Source organism: Coturnix japonica, chromosome Z (genome assembly GCF_001577835.2).
Source record: "Coturnix japonica isolate 7356 chromosome Z, Coturnix japonica 2.1, whole genome shotgun sequence".
Lineage (NCBI taxonomy): Eukaryota > Metazoa > Chordata > Aves > Galliformes > Phasianidae > Coturnix > Coturnix japonica.
The window spans coordinates 45,889,488-45,912,331 of NC_029547.1; the positions used below are offsets into that span (position 1 = coordinate 45,889,488).

At 40.1% G+C, this 22,844-nt stretch overlaps 1 protein-coding gene across 1 annotated transcript in view; it reads left to right on the forward strand.

The window, feature by feature from the left end:
- Window positions 1–22,844, forward strand: part of SHB (SH2 domain containing adaptor protein B) — a 69,283-nt gene that overhangs the window by 34,357 nt on the left and 12,082 nt on the right. The window contains exons 3-5 of the mRNA XM_015849495.2: window positions 4,594–4,809; window positions 14,940–15,111; window positions 19,099–19,218. Coding sequence (XP_015704981.1) covers window positions 4,594–4,809; window positions 14,940–15,111; window positions 19,099–19,218 — 508 coding nt within the window. The remainder of the gene's footprint in view (window positions 1–4,593; window positions 4,810–14,939; window positions 15,112–19,098; window positions 19,219–22,844) is intronic.

The following is a 22,844-nucleotide window of genomic DNA, read 5'->3' on the forward strand; positions in this document are numbered from 1 at the left end:
ATCACAACTGTTGTAATGCAAAGTTGCTTTGTTTCCTGGGGTAGTGAGTCATACCTGGAGCTCAATAGGATTTCCGATACAGTGCAGGCTGTTTCAAGCCATTGCTTTTCACATCAGGAGGTTATGCCAAACTTTCAAACCAAGGCTGGACAGTAATAATCTGTTGTTCATTCCTGGAAAGGGGCTCACTTCTGAGTCATTTGGCTTGTGTTTAGAAGGGAAAAGGAGGAAAGAGGTTGCAATATCCAGCTTTTCCTGCAGCAAAAAATATTATTCTGGAATAATGAGAGTTGGGAGGCAGTTGCTACAGTCTCAAGCCAAACTACCTTTGCTGTATTGGGATGTTGTTGATGCTCTCTTCTGTCCAGTAGCTGGAGGCATCTGCCTGGACCTGGAAGCAGAGCAGAAAGCAGTTTGAATTCCAGTGTTCTAAGGTGACATTTGAGCAGAGGTCAGTTTTAGCTTCTGTTGTGTATAGTCTTCTTGCTGACATGATGAGAACTCTATGGGCTGAGTTCTGAAGCGTTTCCAGATGATCTTACTGAGATAGGTGTGAAAATAAACATCTACAGTGAGGCTTGAAAGAAGCAAGCAGCTGGCTGGCCTGCTTATGGAAGAGGAATTGTTCAGTGAGAGCAAACCTTCTTGTTTCAAGGTGATCTTTGTATCAGCATCTGATGCCTCTGGGAAACTGGCAAGTTATTGGTTGATCTGTTGCCTCGTGTGAACATATGCCCAACGCAAACAGCTCTGTAACCTCCTGTGGGGTTACATGCCAGATCAGTAGCTCTCCATTGAAAAACTCAAGAGCAGCGCATGCAGAGGGCAGGATTTTAGGCCAATTCAGTAAGAACTGTTCCCTGATGAAGAAAAAGAGAGGGACTTCAGACCAGGCATACTTTTCTACATACAGATCTGGCCCTGATGTGACCCTTACCTTCTAGAGACAGTTATAGTTTCAGGATAATGTCAGATTAAATGCATCAGGTATTCGTCACTACCCTCCATGTGAGCCTGAGGCTTCCCAAGTTTCTTTCTGCTCCCACTGATAATTTCAGTTTTTTTTGTGGCAGGTAAGAATACAGGTGGCTATGGTACACAGACAGGCATGTTCTTGACTTATGTACTTGTTTTTTGTTTTGTTTTTTAAAGTGTGATTATTTATTCTAGGCCTGTTGATAGAAACCAGTGTGCTACACCAAGTCCTCCAGTCACATAACAAGTTGCTTTTGCGGAGCTCTTGAGTATAAAAAGTTTGAACATGCATTTTAAAAATTGGGATGCCAAAAAGGTCTGTAATTTCCAGATAGAACTGCTACAATGCTGAGAGCCCTGCCAGTGGAGTTAACTAGCAAATTTAAGTGGTGCAAATGTATTAAGCATCACAGCAGTATTTGCTGTAGGTTGGTTGTGGTTTATTTTATGTAGCTGGTGGCAAGTTGTGTTTTTGATGTGTTAAAGCAGGAAGCCAAATCTAGGTCACTAAGATTGAAGCTATTTTAAATGCTGACATTTGGGAAGAATGGAGCAACTATTCAGAAGAGACCCATATTCTGAGTTCACTGATATGAAGAGAGAAATTTTTAAATATCTTTTCTGTAAGCAGTCCTGTTCTGTACAGTCCTGCTTCAGCACAGTTTAAATATTTAATTATGTATATTAAGTAAATGAACTTAATATACTGCTGTGTTTACTTCAGATGGCTGTGTATCTGATAAAAGTTACGTGCATTCACGAATGACTTTGAAAAATCATTATGCTTTCATTCAACTGGCAGCTACTGATTACAGTAGTGCTTTAGGAATAGGACAGTGCTCTGTCCACCAGTCTGATTTACATCAATCTCTACTGTTGAATGGGTGTAACTACAAGTGCTGTGCAGACTCTCAGCAACAGCATTCTGTCTTTGTCCTGCTCCTAGGTTTGTCAAGTACAAAAGATGTTGATAGTCATGTACTCAGCTTAAAAATTAGTTTCTGTGCTACCTGTTCAGAAGCTGTCACTGCCATTTCCAGCATATTACCTATATATTTTCTTGATGGCGTATTCCAGTTCTCTCCAAATTCACCTCAGGAACACAGCACATCAGTGAGTAATGCTTTTGATTTATTTGGGATTATGAAAAAGTCTGCAGTGGCTGCTGGAAAGGTTACCATGAGGCTATGTGTGTGTCCAGTGGAGCTCAAGGTCTACTCTGTATGTGCATTTTTGCTGAATTTGCTCACCAGCTAGAAACAAGAATGTCAAATTCAGTCATGTATCACAGAATCTATATATATATTCTTTAATTTATTTAACTTTTGGTAGAATTACTTCATAAATATACTTTCATTATATTATGTAAAAGATAGACTTTTAGACAAGTTTACACAAAGCTGTGAAAAGTATGTGTGAATCTTTCCTAAGGAAGATTTTCTGCCTTAGGAGCAAAATGTTGATGTTTTATTTTATTGTATTTTCTGACCACAAGGCATGAAATAGTAGTCTGTGGCCTTCTATTAAGAGATTATCTTTTCTGTGCAGATTGATGCTCTAATTCTGTGAGTAAACAAAAAGTCTTGATCATGGGCTCCTGTTTTCACATATATGCTAACAGCCATTCGTGTAGATGTCTTTGGCACTTAAAATGAATATAAATTGGTGGAGTTCTGGCTTCCATGATGCAAACTTTCTGGGATAGCAGTGGATGGCTCCACAGTACTGGCAGACAGACAAACGTGTAACATTAGTGACTTAGAAGCAATACAATGTTTGTTTTTGATCCAGGAGAAATCAGAAGAGTTTCAGCCATGTGTTCTTTCTAGTGCAACATTCTTCTTTTAGAGCAGTATTTTAGAGCAGTAGTTGAAACAAAGAATTGTGTTTTACTTTAGGTAGGTCAAAAGCACACTTCTTTTCAAATAATGTACCCTTTAGAATACCCTTTTCTAGATTTTCCCTGTATCGGAATTTGTTAATGTGGTTTTCGTTTGTAACTAGAAATCATCCTGACCTGTCTTGTTTGTATTTACATCACTGGCTGTGGTATAGATTTCATCACACTTAATATGTTTATAATACACAAAGCTTAGGTGTTGTGTTGGTTTTTTTTTTTCAAGCAAAAAGGGTGTTGTCCTCTTACAGACATTTCACAGTATTTTTAAATAGTCTGGAACAATTGCTCTATCAGTGTTCTTACTGATAGACGAATTGATGAAGTGAGGAGGACTGGTCTAAGTCTTTGTATCATTTATACATTAAAAAGTTCTTTCTCCTTTTCCCTGTGTCATTTATTTATTTATTTATTTATTTATTTTTTGCTCAAGAAGAGTCAGTAGAACAGGTTGCCTGTAAGTATATCTAGTCAGGTCTCTGGTATCTCCATTGATGGTATCTCAATAGCTTCTCTAGGCCACCTGTTTCATGTTTGACAATAAAAAATAAATATTTGCTTCTGTGTAGATGAAATTTTCATGTATTTTGGACTATGCTTTTTGCCTCTTGCCTTGTCATGGGGCTCTGCCAAGAAAAGTTTTGCTTTGTCTTCGCTCTGTGCCTTCAGGTATTTATATACCTGAAGACCCTTTCCGAGAAATCCTTTTTCACCTTTGCAGGCTGAGCAGTCTCAGCTCTCATTGAAGACATGCTCCAGTCCCATCATAATCTTTGTGGCCCACTACTGGACATTCCTCAGTATGTCTGTCCTTCTTACACTAGATGACCTAGAACTGGACATAGTTCTCCAGCTATACTCTCACTAGTACTTAGTGGAGAAAAGATATCACCACCTTGTGCCTACTGTCAGTACTTCACATAATGCAACCTAAGAACTTACAGGCACTGTTTATCCTCATCTGCGAAGCTACTCATCTTACTTAGAAAGGTTATCAGGCTGTTCAAGCAGTTTTCCTTTTGTAAATCCACACTGGATACTCACAGTCACCATTCACATATCTGGAAATGGCTTCCAAAATTAGTTGCTCTAGAACTGAGGAGGGACTGATTGGCTTACCATGTCTTCCTTCTTGAAGACTAGAGTTACCATTTGCTTTCTTACAGTTTCTTTCTTCAGTACCTCAAGGTTACCGCAGTCACTCAATAGACAATAGAGACTGGCTATTGATCACTGCTTCCACTGCATCTTCTTTCTGCAATCTTGCTGATATCCTGCATTCCCTAGAGATTTTTTTTATAAGCATATTTAATTACACTATGGAATTCATTTTGGTTGGACTTTGTGTCTGAATTATCTCCTCTTGAAGACTTAACCACATACACAAATGTCAGTGTTCTTGAGGATTTATGTTCAGTTGCTTGTAAATGTACCTTGCACAAACTGACAGGTATTGTGTTTCCTGTAATCTGGTTCTACGCAAGCTGGTGTGTGTTAATGGAGGCATAAGACTGTCCGTACTGTGGTTGTTTGCTAGGGCAAGCTTTTGCTTCCAGACAGTTAACCAAATGCAGAGGTGGAATTTAGAAGTCTTGTAGCAGCTTGCAATCTGTGTAATTAAGTAGGAATTAAGGAGTATGTGGAAGTTGAATGCTCTAAAATTAACAGTGATAAGGCATTGTGGGTAGTGACACTGATGCAATTTTCTTTCTTGACAACAGAGTTTCAGAAGCAGGAAGTCATGAAGACCCATCAGAAAAACATGCAACTCTATGACACACCCTATGAACCAGAAGGCAGTGGTGTGGAATCCGATTCTGAAAGTGTGGTGAGTCAACGTTTACGAGAAAGCAAATTGCCACAGGATGATGACAGGCCTGCAGATGAGTATGATCAGCCGTGGGAGTGGAATAAAGTCACCATCCCAGCTCTGGCAGGTAGGATTCTTTGATTCTGACCAGAAAATTCTTTCTTACAGCATTTGTTTTTCCCTTTGGAAGAATTAGAATATTTTTGTTCTTTTGGGGCCAGAGGGAGATCTCTGAAAAGCAAATATGTGTAGTCCATAATCTTCAGAAATGTGCAACATTACACTTTTCTCCTTGGTGCTTCAGCTATTGTACATTGTCTCAGCACTTAGTTAATGTTAATAAACATCTCATTTCTCCCACCTCTCAATCTCATCCCTATTTTAATGAATGTCATGCAGATAGTGTTTACTGTTATGTGGATCTATGATGAGAGAGTAGCTTTGCAACATCCTTAAACTGTGGGCCAGTTCTTAAAGGGGCGGGACAAAAAGCCATGTAATATGCCTGCAATAACATGCTTCTTCTCACCAGTGCGATTTGATAGCCATTGTTCTCAATCTATTCATTTATCATTCCTGTGGATTTGTAGAACTTGTTCTCAGATTAATCCTTCTGAATTGCAGAACTTCTCAAGTCACAGAAATCTTGCAGAAAATGACTTGTTCTCTCTGCAAATGTCTCTGTTTGTTGTTGGTTATGTTCTCCCTTTTCCCTGCTGCTGCTTTGCAGAAATAGCTGAAGGGGCTTCATTCACTGATTCTAAAGGCCATAAGCTTTATCATTGGTCGAATCTTTATGCTTGGAATAAAAAGGGAGAGCAGTAGATGTCTTCTGCCTTGGATTTGGTGTTTAATACATTATACTGCATCATTCCTGTTGCCTGGATCGGTATATTACAAGATGCGTGGAAATAAATCCAGGCCATTGACTACCAAAGGGTAGTGCTTAGTGACTGATGTTCTTCCTGGACTCTATGAATGTGATTTTACAGAGGACCCTCCCTGTTTGACATCTTTATCAGCAATGTAGTTGAGGGGAGGGAATGCACATCATCAAGTTTGCAATTACATCAAATGGGGGGTGGTACACAGTAGTCATTCAGAGGGAATAGAAGAGGCTGAAGAAATTGACTGACAATAGGCTTGTTAAATCCAATCAAAAAAAACTTAAAATTTGCAAACTAACCCACTTCAGTGATACAATGTAAGGACTGGCTGGCTGCACACTTTACAGCTTTACTGGAAATGGGCTGGGAATCCTGGGGAAGATGAGGTAAACATGGCTAGCATTGCTCCCTAGTAGTGATGAAGGAAAGAAGTATCCTCAGCTGTGTAAACAGGCTGTAGCCTATTTAGCCAGTAGCTCTTCAGTTGACTTTTCATGCACAGTTTATGGAATATTGGAATCACAGAACCACAAAATTGATCAGGATGGAAAAGACCTTAAAGATTATCAGGTCCAACCTCAACCTAACCATACTACCCTAACTCTTAACAACCCTCCTCTAAATTATGTCCCTGATCCAAATGGTTTTTAAATGCATTCAGGGATAGTGACTCATCCACCTCCCTGGGAAGTCCATTCCAGTGCTTAACAACCCTTTCAGTAAAGAAGTTTTTCCTGATATTCAACCTAGTCCCCCACCCCCAGTTCAACTTGAGGCCATTTCCCCTCATCCAGTGAAAACAGACCAATCCCACTCTTGCTGTAAGCACCTTTCAGGTATTGGAAGAGAGCCTCCTTTTCCCAAGACTAAAGTGGTGGTGGCCTCACCAATGCTGAGCAGAGGGCCAGTATGACTTCCTTAGTCCTGCTCACCACACCATTCTTGATACAAGCCAGGATGCCACTGGCTTTCTTGGCCACCTGGGCACACTGCTGGCTCATTTTCAGCCAAGTTCCCTTTCCATCAGGCAGCTTTCCAACCACTCTTCCTCAAACCTGTAGGGTTCCCTGGGGTTGTTGTGACCAAAATGCAGGACCCAGCACTTGGTCCTATTAAAACTCCTACAGTTAACCTTGGCCCATTGATCCAGTCTATCCATGTCCCTCTGTAGTGCCTTTCTCCTCTCCAGAATTCCCTCCCAACTTGGTGTTGTCTGCAAACCTTCTGAAGTTGCACTCAATCCCCTCGTCAAGATAATTAATAAAGATGTTGAATAGAAGCAGCCCCAGTACCTGAGGGACACTGCTCATGAGCAGCTGCCAACTGGATTTAACTCCATTGACCACAACTCTTCAGGCCTGGCCATCCTGCTAGTGTTTCACCCAGCAGAGCATATGCCAATCCAAACTGTGGGCAGTCAGCTATGCTGTGTCTAGTATACTGATGGCAGAGAGATGTTGATAAATGTTGATTTCTTGCCACCAGAATGGGAAGAAAACTTCAGCATGTGACCAGTGAGGAGGTGCTGAGAATTGTTCTTAGCCTGCAGAAGAGAAAACTTTAGAAAGCTCAAATAAATAGCTTTCCATTGTATCTGAGGAGGTCTTCAAGAAGAGAGAGAGGCTCTTCACAGATGAGCAGGTGTGTGATGAGAAGACTGGAGATAACAGGCATAAGTTCAATAAGGCAAGGTTCTGACTTAATATACAGAAGAATTTTTTACATCTTTGAGGAAAGCCAAGCATTGGAGCTGAATGCCTAAGGAGATTTTGCAATCTTCAGATGTTTTTATCCTGTGTGAATGGATGGCTGGGTAAAGTTCTGAATTACCCGATCTGATCACGTAGTAGACCCTGCCTTGATCATGTTGGACTACACACCTCCCAAGGCCTCTTTCTAGTTGAATTATTCCCTGATTCTGCAGATCTGTCTACTGTAATATTACCACACTGCATAAATGGGGAATTACTTGTCTGCACAGCTCTACAGGGCTAACTGTTGTATACAGCCTGTTGTGATACTACCCCGCTTGGGTGTTTCTGATCTGATTGCCTGATAGGTGGAGGTGAATGACACGAATGCATTTCTTTTGCAGGACAGTATAATAAAGCAGCGGAGATGTGCTGAGTGAGTGATTCTACCCCTCTGCTTCATTTATTCGTATATCATTATGTTGCAGTTGGTGCTACATTTTTCCAAATCGTCCATAGAACCTATCCTGACAAAACGAGTTGGGAACAAGAGATCTAGGTGAACCTGAAGCAGTTACTTTAAAAAAAAGCCTCTTGCCAGAGCCCTACAGAAGAGAGAGGATAGAGAAAACTGATCTGTACTTTCTAGCAGCATGGTGTTGTTTGGCATGTCAGATGTAAATAATCTTGCAGGATTCCATACTCAGTCACTTACCCTTAAGTATATGCTAATAGTTGTTCAGAACCTGGATGTAAGCCACCATCCAGTTCTCCTGCATGCTGTGCAAGTACAGTCTCTCTCCCTACACTGCATGAACTCTAACTCAAAATCTTAACTTGCTTATGTGGCTTCCAATAGAATGTACAGCTCTGGTCCGGAGCCCTGCTGTGTTGGCAGCAGGCTTCAGTTCAGGCTTGCCTGAGCTGACTCATCCCCTTTGTTAGGCCAATTAAAATGTTTACAAGAATTGTGCTGGGAGACTGGTCTGTGAGATCCTGGCTACAATTTGAGGTATCTGTTGTGTGTCAGGATAGGTTGGTCAGTTTGACCATGTTTTAAGGAGATGCATATCCACTGGGTTTCCTGTACCACAATAGCTGTTTTGCAGGTGCTGGAAGTCATTCCAGCATATATAAATAAATTCTTTGTTCTGGGCTCTTGCACCCTTTTTCTGTCTTACGTATCACTGCCCCAATTTACTTAGAGCCTTTTTGTTTCCATATGTTGTCAGCAAAGCTGTCCGTGGCTACAGCAAATGTACAACATCAGTCTTCTGATTGATAAGCCTGTCTCTGCATGGTCTCTAGTAACTCAATGGCAGAGGTAGGGTATCCGCTGCTTGGAAGGATCTACAGGCTGCCTGAAGCACCTTTAGGGGCTGCACAGTGCTGCAGGCAGTGGTCTTCAGCTGCTTTGCCCTGTTTTCCAGAGAATTTTCTTGATTCAAGAGAGGATTTCCTGTCTTCTCCCCTCTGACACCATATCTGCATCTTGCACATTTTTCTTTCTTGTGGTCTCATATTTATCTGCTTTTCCTCTTTTGTTTTTTTTCTTTTTCTTTTTTTTTTTTTTTTCCCTCTTACTGACTTTTTTCTATGCCTGCTCTCTCTCTCTTATTCTTCCTTCCCCTACTCAACATTTGGTCCTACATACATCTCCTTGGGATTACATGCCTCCCACCTTCAGACACCAGTTCTCTGTTGCCTTCTCCTGTTAGCTGTATGTGTATTTCTGCCCCACTGAAGAAGACTGGTGTGCTTTTTTTCATCCATGCCTTTGTAGACCTCTGGGCTGGATGACGTGGGAAAGTCTGCAGTGACAACAGATTGCTGTTGAAGAGCTTGTGCAAAGAAACTGAACAGTTACTTTTGGCTGGATGCATTGTCTGAGAGACATCCAAGTTTTTGACATTCTGTCTAGTATTTGTTTGGCTGGAGGTGTAGTCAGCCATTCCTACCACTTGTGACTAGAGCTACTTTTGACAAAATATTTCACTTGAATAAAGCCCCTGGACCGCAAAATGATTTTGGAGAGAAGCACATGCTTGAGTATGGGACACTTAAATGCAGAATTCTTTGAAGACGTTTAACTCTGCAGCTTCTTTCTGCAGCATAGGATAGTATAGTTTTAGCCTTGTGAGCTGAGCTTTTCCTTATGTAGTATTTTTGATCATTTTCCAGTGACTAAGAATAATATCAGTCAGTGATATTCCAGCACAAGGATAGTAACTGTGTGTACCCAGAGGTCATTTTTCTTTCAGTGTATGTACAATAGCTAAGACAGAAACTTCATTGTTTAGCAACACTGAGATACAAGCTAAATATTTACTGTACAATGTTGTGAGGCCAGGGCACATCTGTCTGCAGTGAGATCACACTTCATAGATTTCTCAATTAGTAATACAGCAGGCACAGAAGGGAGATTACTGGCTTCAAAAGTTATTGTCCCAAGATTCATGTGTGCACATGGAAATCTTAGGCCTTACTCCTTATGTATTGTGCATATCATATGAAAATGTTGAGTTTTAATTAAATCCGGAGAATAAATGTGTTAGTTTCTATTGCACTTCTTATTTTGCAGTACTTGGCATTTGTGAAGTTACTTGAGTCCTGTAATCATTTTCAAGACCGCGTTTTTTGATCTTTAGTGAGTGAATTCTGAAATACTCTTTTTTGAGTGTTGATTTTAAAAGGACCTTAGTATTGTCAATTCTTTCTTTATGGTATGCTTCTTAATTTGTATATACGTGAATGTAAATTAACAGGGCACAATCTATCCAATATTATTACATATTCTGATTTGCCTGTGTGTAAATATTCTTCTAAGGCATTATGTAGTAAACTTTGATGAAAGTGTACTAAATTAAAACATCGCTTTATGAAATTAACAGATTAAGAAGAAATTTAATTAAAAAGTGTTTTGATATGGTTGGATTCCTTATGGGCTCACATCAACATGTAGAGCTCTGTTTTACAGTGCTAGGAAAATAAGCTTTTAGATGAATATGATTTCTGAAATGGGGTGTGTCATTCATTATAGCTCACTGTGTCTTAGGCACCTGGTTATTTGTTACAAAGCAGTGTATCAGGACTGTCCGCAGGCTGCTTCATAACCCGTTCTTTCTGTACTTAGTCTAATTCCTTGGATTTATAAATATTTAAAATAAGAGAAGAAGAGATCCAACTCTTAAGTTTGAAACGATGAAATGTTTGCACTGGAGAAGTACTGACCCTATGATGAGGTGTGTGAATTGCTTTTCTGACTTTTATGCATACCGTGGTTCTGTAATGTATCTAGCTAAACAGGCTGGATGGGTTTTGCTCAATTCTGAACTAAGGTGGATTTCTCTGAATAGCACAATATTGGCCTAAGTGGTATATTAGAAATTCTTGCAAGGAGCAAGTTCCACTTCACAGACCCACAACTATCTGGAGCTGTGGGGGTCGTGAACCTGCAGGCATCTCCTGCTAAAACCGTCCTTTGTTGAGAGAGGTTCATCTGCAGGGAACAGCATGAATTTGTGATGTGAAGTGCAGACGCAGTGAGCTTTATGCAGCAAACATTTTTAATTTGTTAGGTGATACGTTTAGGAAAGAAGCCAAAATGGCAAGAAACACTAGAATTACCATGAAGTCAACTACTCATGCAAGCCTTTTTAGGAAGACATTTGTACGTCTGGCACGACTTCAAGATTTATTGCTGAAGCGTGGAGAGAAGCTGTCTGTCTCCCGCCTGGAGTCTGAGATGTGCCAAACTGAAGGTGTACAGAGGCTGTGATGGCCGAGCAGCAGGAGCCTGCAGCACAGCTTCCCAGCACCGGCTGGGCCTGGTGTGGCTGAGGCCAGGGGAAACAGTGGTGTTCAGCCTTCCTCAGTGTTGCAGCTGTTACTTGCAGTGCTGAAAGATGTGGCTGTATGGAATGGAGTGCAGCATTTTGGCTGGCTGTGGCTTGAGTTCTTTCACAAACAGGTTTGGTTTTGTTTTGTTGGAGGCAGCAAAGAGAAAATAGTAGGAAGGAAATAATGGCTTGAACCAAAATGTTGTTTTGAAAGGCTTTTATGAGATGCGGGGCCAGTCTTGTTTGATCTCCTGTTAAGATAGGCAGACTAGTTTGCCCAGAAAAGCTTAGTCTGGCAAAATCACAGAGACAAAGTAACTCTGGAAAGTAAGTTTGCCTGAAAAAAGGAGTTAGCAAAACCAGAGAGCTGGCTCGGTACCTTCAAGGTGACACTGGTTACTTCTTGGGTGTGAGAGAAAACAGGCCTTTACATGGTGGCATGTAGGGAGAACAGACCTCTGGGAAAAGGAAATGCACACAAGGTCTGTAGAGCGTGTCCCAGGATCACTTAGTAAAAAAAGTGGCACTCTGATGTGAAGTAGGCCATCTGGTAGTTGCTTTCACCACTTAGCACTGATCACAGAGCCCTTGAGGGAGGATCTTCAAATTCTAAACTTAACCACATGTGCTGGATGCAACTGCTAATGTCAGGGACCAGGGTGAACATGGAGAAAGGCAGCTCTGCCACACCAACCCCGGAGGGATGAGCTACCAGCTACAAGCACGAGAAGGGAACTCCACATTGATGGTGAAGAAAGGCTGGGGATGCAGGCAGTTCCATAGCTGACAGCTGCGTAAACACAAATACCATGATGATAAGTAACTTTTCATAGAATTGCTCAGGTTGAAAAAGACTTAAAAGATCGAGTTCAACCATGACCTAGCCAAACTATCCTAACAACCCTCCTATAACTAATTCCCTGAGCACCACATCCAAATGGTTTTTAAACACATCCAGGGATGGTGACTCAGCTGCCTCCTTGGGAAGTCCATTCCAGTGCTTAACAGCCCTTTCTGTTAAGAAGTGTTTCCTGATAACCAACCTAAACTTACTGTAGCACAACTTGAGGCTATTTCCCCTCGTCCTGTCACCTGTCACCAGTGAGAAGAGACCAGCCCTGCTCTCACTGTAAGCACCTTTCAGATATTGCAAGAGAGAAATAAGGTCTCCCTTCAGTCTCCCTTTCCCAGACTAAACAGCCCCAGTTCCTTCAGACACTCCTTGTAGGGAACATTCTCCAAGGCCTTCACAATCCTTGTTGCCCTTCCCTGGATCTGCTCCAGCACCTCAGTGTCCTTTCTGTACTGAGATGCCCAAAACTGATCACAGTACTCAAGGTGAGGCCTCACCAATGCCAACTACAGGGGCAGGATGACTTCCCTAGTCCTGCTCTCCACATCATTCTTGATACAAGCCAGGATACCACTGGCTTTCTTGACTGCCTGGGCACACTGCTGGCTTATATTCAGCCAACTGTCCATCAGCACACCAAGGTCCCTTTCCATCAGGCAGCCTTCCAGCCACTCCTCCCCAAGCCTGTAGGGTTCGCTGGGGTTGTTGTGACCAAAATGCAGGATCCAGCACTTGGTCCTACTGAACCTCGTGTCATTAACCTTGGCCCATCGATCCAGTCTATCCACGTCCCTCTGTAGTGCTTTTCTCCCCTCAAGCTGATCAACACTCCCTCCCAACTTGGTGTCATCTGCAGACTTATGGAGGTTCACTCAATCCCCTCATCAAGACTGTTATTAAAGATGCTGAATAGGAGCGGCCCCAATACCAAGCCCTGGGGGACACTGCTCGTGACTGGCCACCAACTGGATTTAACTCCATTGACCACAACTCTTTGGGCCCAGCCATCCAGACATGTTTTCACCCATTGGGAGCATATGCCCAGCCAGACTATGGGCAGCCAGCTTCTCCATGAGAATATCACTCCTAGCTGCGTGGAATTTAACTTTTGAATCTTCGCTATACATACTGCAGCTTAGGTGGAGAGTGGATCTGCAGCACCCTAAAAATTCATCTTGAGCATTGTATGGGTTGATGCCTGAGTTATCACACTTGCCAGTGTTGTCCGTCTGGATATCCCTTTAAACTGCTTCTTCCCACCAGTTTAGTTTGCAGAGAGAAATAGGGCAGGAGTCCAGAGGCTGTCTGAGCTTTTCAGACAAAAACATTCAAAACATTTTAAATTTAACTTTGTCTGTGCTATTTTTGCCAAACGAGTCCTATTTTTAACCATCATAATGTTGTAAAAATTTTGCTGCTACTGTTAAGAACTGTATTTTGTGTTTGTTTTGTTAACTGATTTTTGCTGTTTGGAAGATGTTCATCAATCAGTAGCTGATAACGTAAAGATCATATACATTCACAGAGTTCCCAAATTTCAGTATGCAGGTGTTTCTTGAAGTTGAAACAACAGTGCTGTTCGTGTGTCACTTGCAGGTACCCCACATACAGTATTTCTCCTTGTTACGCTAGTCTGCTTTCATTATCCAGCAGTAAGGTTAATTTTGAATGCACATTTCAAAATGTAACCATATTTCTGCCCTGTATAGATCAGAATTTGAATTTCTACATCTGTCCAATTTTGATAATATTTAGTGCCTAATTTATCAAAAAAGAGGAGAAATTTGAAAGTGTGCCCAAGACATGTGGAAAGCATTTAAAAATAACCAAAGCAAAACCCTTCATAAGATTTTCCAAGTCCAACACATTTCTATTCTGTATGCATTATATTATTGAAGATTACAGCTTTTTCCCTGTTGTCCAATTGCTTTAAAGCAATAAGTACTACCAGACACATAGATGTCTGTGTGTTACAAGCTGAGATCTGAATGCACATGATCTACAACATGCTGTGGTAGCGTTTCTCTATAATTATCCTTGCAACATTTTCATTTTCTCTAATGCTGCTGTTGAAATTCACACAAAAGCTGGCTGCTCTGTGTGCACTGTCATATTTGCCTGCTGATACAGTGAGGTTTGTTCGACTTGTTCCCCACTCGATGATTTTTAGAAACAAGAATCCATCTGCTGCTGGTAATTTTACAGTGAAGAAGCAAAGCCCAGAAGGCAATGAGTGTCTAGAAAGTGTAGATAGCTCCTTTCGCTGCTCCTGTCAGTATTTGATCACTCAGTTCTTTGAAGTTATAGATATGTAGAATCTCTAAGTGTGGTGGGTTGATTCCTTTTTTTTAGGGGGATGAGGCTGCAGGTCTTGCTTATATGTGTCTTGATAAATAACCATATTGCTTTCCTTGACATAATACAGTTTGAGAAAGAAACATAACAAATGCAAATTTTCCTTTTCATCACTTCATACCCTAGTCTTTCAACACAAAAACCTTGTGGCAGTGTTATAAAAGAAAACATCTTTAATTGTTTGCTACTTGCTAGCATTTCTGATGTGTGCAGATGGGTGTCACCTGTCTAAAAGTGCACCAGGATCACTGTGTGGATGACTCCACATAAGCTGAGACAAGCTGAGTTTGTAATTTTCTTGCTTACTTATTGTTCTGAGCGGTTGAGTGAAAGCCTGTGTTCATTACTGCAAGTAGTATTTCTGCAATATCATCCAATGGGGAAGACAACACCAAGTGTTAACATAAGTACTGACAATTTTAACAGCATTTAGAAGTGTGTGGATTTTAGGACTGTATTTTACATTGCTAGAAACATTTCCAGATGATAAATATTATTTTGTAGGCAAACCATTTTAATGTTAATGGATGCGTGCTTATTCTCCTTGGGAAGCAGGAAACTTCTCTAAATGCTACAGCCATTATGCTTTTTGTTAAACTTGCCTACAGAAGTAACTTTTTTATATCTTGCAGCTCAATTTAATGGGAGTGAGAAACGACAAGCATCTCCTTCTTCTTCAAATGACCAGCGCAGGCAATTAAGAGCACCTGGAAGAGGCTTTAAACCCATCAAACATGGCAGTCCAGAATTCTGTGGCATTCTAGGAGAAAGAATAGATCCAACTGTTCCACTGGAAAAGCAGATGTAAGTAACACCAGTAATTGCACTCCAGCTCTTTGCGTTCCTGCTTACAGGAGCAGCAGATGTCCTAGATTCTGCTGCCCGTCTCCACTTCTTCTGCATCCCCTCTGTTAGTGCACTCAGAAAACTGTTCTCATTAATTCTCTAAGGTGTAAATTAACTTCTGTGGGAAACAGAATAGGAGTACTTCAGGAACAATCAGTTCCATCTTATAAGTCATGCCCAGTTATTTTACTTTAAAGCATACTGTGTTGCATTAAGAAAAGCAAGTGTATTTCATGTACATTCAAATTGTGCTTTGAAGCCGTGCAAATTCTTGTGTTTTTATTGCTGCATGTCATATTTCTGGTATCTCAGGAAATGCCTTGCATTTGGCTATAATACTGCTGTAGGGAGAATTTTGATGATACAAGTAACAAAACTTAAATAAAAGAGACTATTCCCACTCTGTGGTGTCAGATCTGAGGGTGGTTTGTAGAAACAGCCTTGTCAGCTCCACATTCAAGTTCTGGGAGTATTCCATGGAGTTAATCAATCTGTTATCTGCAAGGATGGCCTCTGTCGTGTGTCATTACCGTTCCTCAGATTATTCCAACAGACTGGCAGGTGTGAAGGAGTGACCAAAAAGTGTAGCCCCAAGAAAAGTGTCTGAAACTCCTGATAAACAAAGAAATGAAAATATTCCTGTGGAGTCATTTACACACATTATGCTGATATTTGTATTTAGAGGGTTAAGTCAGAGATGTGTGTTTTTAATCTCTTAAGGGAGTCCCACTCTAGACAGTACTCAGAGTTTCTTTTCAGGTGAAAGAGAAGACATGCCTGAATGGTAATGGTATTGGTGAGATTAGCACTGAGTAGTTTTTGCACTTCCAATTCCTCAGATGGAGAAAGTCTTTTCTGTCAGTTGATTCTGAGCAACGGTGATTCCAACAGTTCCTTTTCCTTTGATACACTATTTTTACGTGCATGATATTACATTAGCAGTATGGAGCTTTCAGCTCCCAACAGTGAATATTATAATCCTTTTGGTATCATTTTCCACCAAGCCAGCTTCAGCCTTTGAAGCACCTTCCTGCTAACAAAGGGTAGACTTACCTAGAACAGAGGAGATAGCAACCAGGGTTGTGAAATCACTCACGTTACAGAAAAATTACTAATGGCCACAAATTTGGTTGTAAAACTTGGTCCTTGTACTTGGATTGTTTCAGTCCACAGTAACTAAAAAAATACATTTAAAACATTGTAGAGACTCATAAGTACATTATTGTAACAGATTTATGCAGTGTAACTGCAATTTAGAACTTCAGTCTGCAGAGTTAGTTTTATTTCTTCTAGTCATTTAAGTGTTAAGCATTTAAGATTATTTTTTATTCTTTGTTTTGCAGGAACAAAACTGAAATGGATAGCCAGTTAATAAAAATTGGTTAAAAAAAAAAAAAAAAAAAGGAAGAGTTTGGATTTATTGTAAAAAAAAAAAAAAAAAAAAGGAAGAGTTTGGATTTATTGTACTTCAGATTATTTGTAATAAATTAAAGTGCTTAATCTTTGCTGACGTCAGACTTCTTAACAGCACTATTCCGTCCTTTCTCTTTAAGAATGGAATTTTTATTGTAAAGAGGAACACAAGATCTAGATGAATGAAAGCATGCAAATTTACAAGTGAATTTTTAATATGTAATTTGGGAGTTTCCTAAACTGACAGAAAGTCCAATATATAATAATGCATGAGGAAATTACTTCTAGTTGCTTGTGACTAAGGAATCCATAACCATAAACAGACTTACTCACAGACACAGGGGAATTGAATGAATTTGTTCCACTTTCTCAGTCTAACAGTGAAAAAGGAAAGTGTGTGTTCCGTGCATTCTATTGAAAGTGAATCCCTCCTCCCTGCTGTGCACACACGGTCTGACTTCCTGTTTTGCCCTAACCAATTCAGAAACAGAGTAGTAGTGTTGTACGTCCTGTGAGCTGTAATAACTGATCACACTTACTGGATAGCTGATGTTGGCCATCTTCTCTGCAGTGGAGCATTGGCCATGTAGTGGCTGTAACACGATCAAAATAAGGCAAATCAGGAGGAACTTCTATAAACCATGGCCAGGATGCTTTCAGTTTGTCTTAGGAAGTGCGTGATTGTGTTTGAACTTCGCTTCCAGGTTTACTGTATGCTGCTGTTTTCCAGGGTTCCTTAGAAGATATACATGTCTTCAGGCTCTCGTGTCCTGTACTTTTCCTTTGGTGTGTTTTACAAGCTATTTTACAGCTTTGTAATCACATCATTCACATCTGGAATCTTTGAACTTTCTATACAAATATCTATATGTTGACATCTCAAAAATAGGCACGCCCAGGGCAAACAGCCACAATACATTTGAAATTGCAGTTTAGGCAGGAACTTTAAACTTATTATAGCACTATGCTTATCTTTAGCTGGCTGTAACAGGAGCAAGCTAAATGTCCCATTTACTTGGGCATATGATTCACAAGCAATTACACTTCTCAGCACTGCTGTTGATTCTCAGCAGTAGCCAGAACAGCTTCCAGGCATCATTTCTGAATCAGATGTTCTCCCATCAGAAGTTGTCTTCACATTTTGCTGTAGGTTGTTTTTTGTTTTGCTTTGGTTTGGTTTTTTTTGTTGTTGTTGTTTGTTTGTTTTTTCTGACTTTTCTGAGCATCAGTTTTTTTCTTCTTGTTTTGTTGGTTTTTTTCCCCTGGAACCAACTCTGTGCTTGCTCTCCATGAACCTCTCTGCCAACTGGGAAACATGCAGCCCAAAGAATCTATCAAATACTTCCCTCTGAATATCCAACTCCAGATACCTCCCTGATTTGGGCTAGGTCACTTCTTATTTTGGCTGCATTTGGTCCTTTAGGAGAAAAAAAGAAATAAAATTTTTAAATAATAGAAATGTTTTTTATGCTCTTCCAAATGCATTTTGTGTTTGACATTATTAGCATCCTTCATTACATTCAGAAGACAATTTAGACCTTAACTTCTTCCTGAGAAGTTTTCTCCAGCAGTAAATAACTGTTGAGGCGCCTGAAAACAGAAACATCTCTGTTTCTGTGGTATTTGTGATGTGATGGAGCTGTCTAGGGTAATCCTTGCTAGTCTGTCTTGAATATGCTGCAGTATAACTTCTAGCTTTCGTTAGTGTGGACACATGATGAATTTTTCTTTTGAACACCAATTTTCATTTAGCGCATTTACAAAATTTAACAGCTGAGCTGACATTGGCTCAGCGATTTCTGATAAAAGAACTTCTGTTTATTCACTTATATTTTAATTGGAGCATCTCTCAGAGTAAGTTAAACAGGAAAATAAATGTAGAACAAACAAAAGGAAACTTTTGCACAGGGTCAGTTTTTGTTCCTGGTAATGATGGAGAGATGGCATTCCAAATGCATGTATTATCCAGCTTGGGAAGACAGGGAGGTGTTGTACCATGTTGTTTCAGAGTGTACCTTGCAGTTGCAGGAAGGGGGAGATCTCCCTCAGAGGAGCAATCAAACCTGTGGAGAACTAGGCTTGTTATCTCACTGGGGAACATTTTGGGAAGGGACAAAGCACTTTCCACTGGATTGCAAAATTGTAACTTGCTGATACAGAGCAGCAGGCACTGAGGAGATTGTTTGCAGTGGTCAGTTTAGTGAAGGACCTTCTCTCCTCTCCCCATTCACTTCATTTCCTATATAGAAGACTGAGCATATTCCACTTACTCTAGAGATTGGTAAGTATGCCAATTCTATCATATGCTGACCTGTTCTGACTCATCTTCTTTCAGCTGAGACAGACTACAAGCCTCCACAAGTGGTAATGCTAATGTCAGATAAAGCAAGCAATATGTTTTTAACCTACAATTTCTTAGATCTTAAATATATCAATATGTTATTAGGTGCTATCCACACCTTAAAGAAATAAAATAGTAAAGTAGTATGACTTGAGAAACATGTCTTTATTAATTTCTCTGATTCTTCCTAGATGGTATCATGGAGCAATCAGTCGGACAGATGCAGAAAACCTTTTACGTTTATGTAAAGAGTGTAGCTACCTTGTAAGAAACAGTCAAACAAGCAAGCACGACTATTCTCTTTCACTGAAGTAAGTACTTGTCAGTAAAACATAGTAAATGTCATTTAAAAGCCATAACTTCACTGGTGCAAGAGGGAAAATTATTCAGTTTGTTGCTGCACTAATTCAGATCTGAAGGGCACCCAGAGGGTTTGAGACTGTCAGCCTACATGATGTATAGTGACAGCTGCTGAATTAAGACCTTGTAATTTGGGCATGTTAAGAGGTTTTTAGTCTTCCTTTCGTGCCCATTTAACTAAATAAACTTGGGTATTTTTTTCTGGTTCTGGTTTGAAATGGTCTCCTGCTCCTGCTTCAGGTTGAATAAATACTGGGAGAGGAGCAGGTTTATTCCTTTTGTAAAAGTCACTTGATTTATACATGGAAGGATGTCATTTTGTTGCAGAGGCCAGCAGTATTGGTTCAGTTGTTGGAAATAAAAAGCCCCACATCAAGAATTAGGAAATAAACATTATTCCAATTCCAGTGCTGGTTTTAGCATCACCTACCTTGGCTTAGCAGAGTACATTACAGATCTTTGCCTTGACATATGCTCATTTGCATATCCAGCAGATGAAGTTCTCAGATTCTCAAGTTTTCCACGCAGGAGAACAGGAAGGCTCCTGACCTTCATGTTAGCTATACAGAGACAAAGAAAATTGTCTACTTGATTTTCTCCTTCCAGGACAGGATCTGATGTGGAACAGATTTTCCTAGGTGGGAAAGAAACAGATCTTGGCTCTTTCTTAGGTTTTTTGTGTTTTCGTTTTTCATGGTGGTAGTTTTGTTTTTAAACCAGCATTACTCCTGACTTTTAAACATTTTATTTACAGAGCTGTTGTTCAAGCATACTTTACAGCTGCAATAATGGTAGTACATGATGGTAACACTTTTAGATACATTGCTGAATTTTGTACATCCTTAGGTTAATTAGAAATAAAGGGTCATATCTGTTCTACCCTGCTTTAACTGGATGGTATAAACAGTAGATTTCAAACTGGTCTTCTATCTCAATTTTAGACATAGTAAAAGTGCATGTATTGACCTAGTTTTGACATTCTGTTCAGATATTTTGTAAGGATTCATTAAAACCTCAACTACTTTGTTATAGTTGTGGTCTCTGTACAAGAGAGGTATGCCTTAAACTGGAAAAGACCTGTTTGAGGAATGTAGTTCAGCTCCTGTTGTCACTTTTGTCATTTGATCAATTTTGCCAGTTTTTCTCTAGCTTCTTTCAGACATTGGAGGCTTGATGGCGTATGCTTCAGGTATATGTAGGGCTTAACTTTTCATATTCTGTAAGTCTTAAAATACAACTTCTGTTATTGAAGCATGTCATAGAGTTTCACTTAATTCTTGTCTTGGAACAATTCCTTGTTATTTAACAAGAGGCAAGCTCTGAGAAAAAAAGATAGTCAAGGTCTAGTGAATTGGCTATAGTGCTTAGTTATCCTTAGTTATCCCACTTTGCCCGGTGTTCTTTATTTTCTTCACATGTCAGAAATTTGTGCAACTGGATGGTAGTCATTAGTGCCCTTTTTCTGTGTTGTATTTCAGAATAATCTAAACTAGATTTTTCTTGTGGCACTTAGCTAAAGGTTCCTCAGCATCTGCTTGATAAATGACATCCTCCAACCTGTGTTTTCTAGAGTTTAAGACAAGTTTTCAATAACTTTGAGCTCTTCCTCTGTACATTTATCAGATCCTCTGCCAACCCTCACCTGTTGATGCAACTCTGTGTACCACTTTCCTGCAGTGATGTTTATTCTCCCATATCCTCACTAGAACCTGCATCATTCTCTCAAGCCCATGGTACTGCACTTAGAATTCATGTGCTATCCATTGCCCAGTCATCAGTTTTCTTTTTTCTAGAAACTTCTGTGACATCCTGCAAATGCTGCCAATGTTTTCTCTCCAAATATGTAGTTAAACAAAAATCTTGCCATTTAACCATATATTAGTTATCATGCAAACCTCCTCACTCTTCTAGCAGCCTGCTTCTGTTTTACTTTCCATTTTCCTGACCACTACCATCTGCAAACTACTCACAAAGCTAATATTTGATACTCGTGTTCCCTAACACCTGATTCCTACTCACTGCCATAGAGTTCTCTTCTCCCTCATTCTGCTTGCATAACTCATTGCTCTTTTTTAGTTTTCCAGTGGAGAGAATTATTATTTTTTTGTTTTATTTTAAATCAACTTGTGGAGGGTAAGGCTTCTGATAGTTTTGATAATGGAAGAATTCTTGTTCAATATGCTCAAAAGTGACATTCTCAGTTTTCAGATTTTAGTTAGAACTTTTGTGAAGAGATGTTTCAACCAATCAGGCTTGCATATGACTACTTTTAGATATAGGAAATGGGCCTTCCAAAGTACCAACCACATGCTGCTATGTGGGGCTCTGATTCATTTGCTCAGAGGTAACTAATCAGTACATGATGAGGCTATTTTGTGCTAGGTACAGCCAGGAATCTCTTCATTTAATTCTCATGAGATCTTATATACTCATTAGCACTTGTCTTGTGGGATCTCCTGCTTCCTTCATTAAAATGTGAAATAATGTGTATGTACTCATTTCTAAACTATGCAGTTTTTCATCTTTTCCCATGAATTTCCTCTGAATTTGGTATGTATGTTTCCTTTACAGTATTTGTTGTTATCTCTTCGGGGAGCTTTAGTCTCAAACTCCTTCTACATTACAGTGTTTTTTGTTTTGTTTTTGTTTGTTTGTTTGTTTGTTTGTTTTGATTGTTTGTTGTTTGTTTTTTTGTTGTTTGGTTTGGTTTGGTTTGGGTTTTTTTGCATTGCTCTGTATTTTTTTCTCAGTTGCATCTTTGGACATTACTGCAGATACTGTTTTTCTGGATATCTTTCCAACTGATAGAGTGAAATCCTTTGTGAGCATTAAGTGAAGTGACATCATATATTGCTGGTGTACCTTATGTCACAATGGAAGCAACAGCTTAAGGAGTCCCGTGTCTCCCGCTGAGGGATAAGAGAGATCTCATACCTCTGTCCTTACTCAGTTTTGTTGACTTAAGTGAATGAGCTACAAAATTTTCCAGTAGGGCTGCCAGTGTTCATATGGTTTTGTACTCTTCCCAGTGCTCCACTTCTCAGTGAGATTTATGAGACAATCTGCTTCACCTCCCATTTTCACCAGGACAGATGTGTGGCTTGTATGAAAGTGCTCAGAACAAGATGCATGGAGTAATTGGCAGGATTAACCACAGGCACAATGGCAGTCAGCCATCCCCTTCTCAGACTGCACTGGGGAAGTGTATAACCTAGTTTGTACTACTGCAGATAAAATTACTTCTCTTTGAAGAAAAGAGCCTCTGGAACATTCCAGTGCAAACTGAAGTTGCTGGATGACGTTACTGGCAGGCAGTTGATTTCCATCATCATCAACAGAATGTAAGACTGGCTTTCACATCAGAAGGAAAAAAAAAGATGAAGGAGCTGCAAGAATTTGGCTCTTGTCTGATCATGGGTGGGGTTGTTTTTAGGTGCATCATACCGGCGTCTTTGGTAATGCCAACCCCAATTTTGTAACAACGCACTTCTCCTACCTCTCCTACACAGAACAGGACTTGTGTTGCTGTACCAATCCAGTGCTCTCCTTACTGTATGACTCTGGATCAGGACTGGAA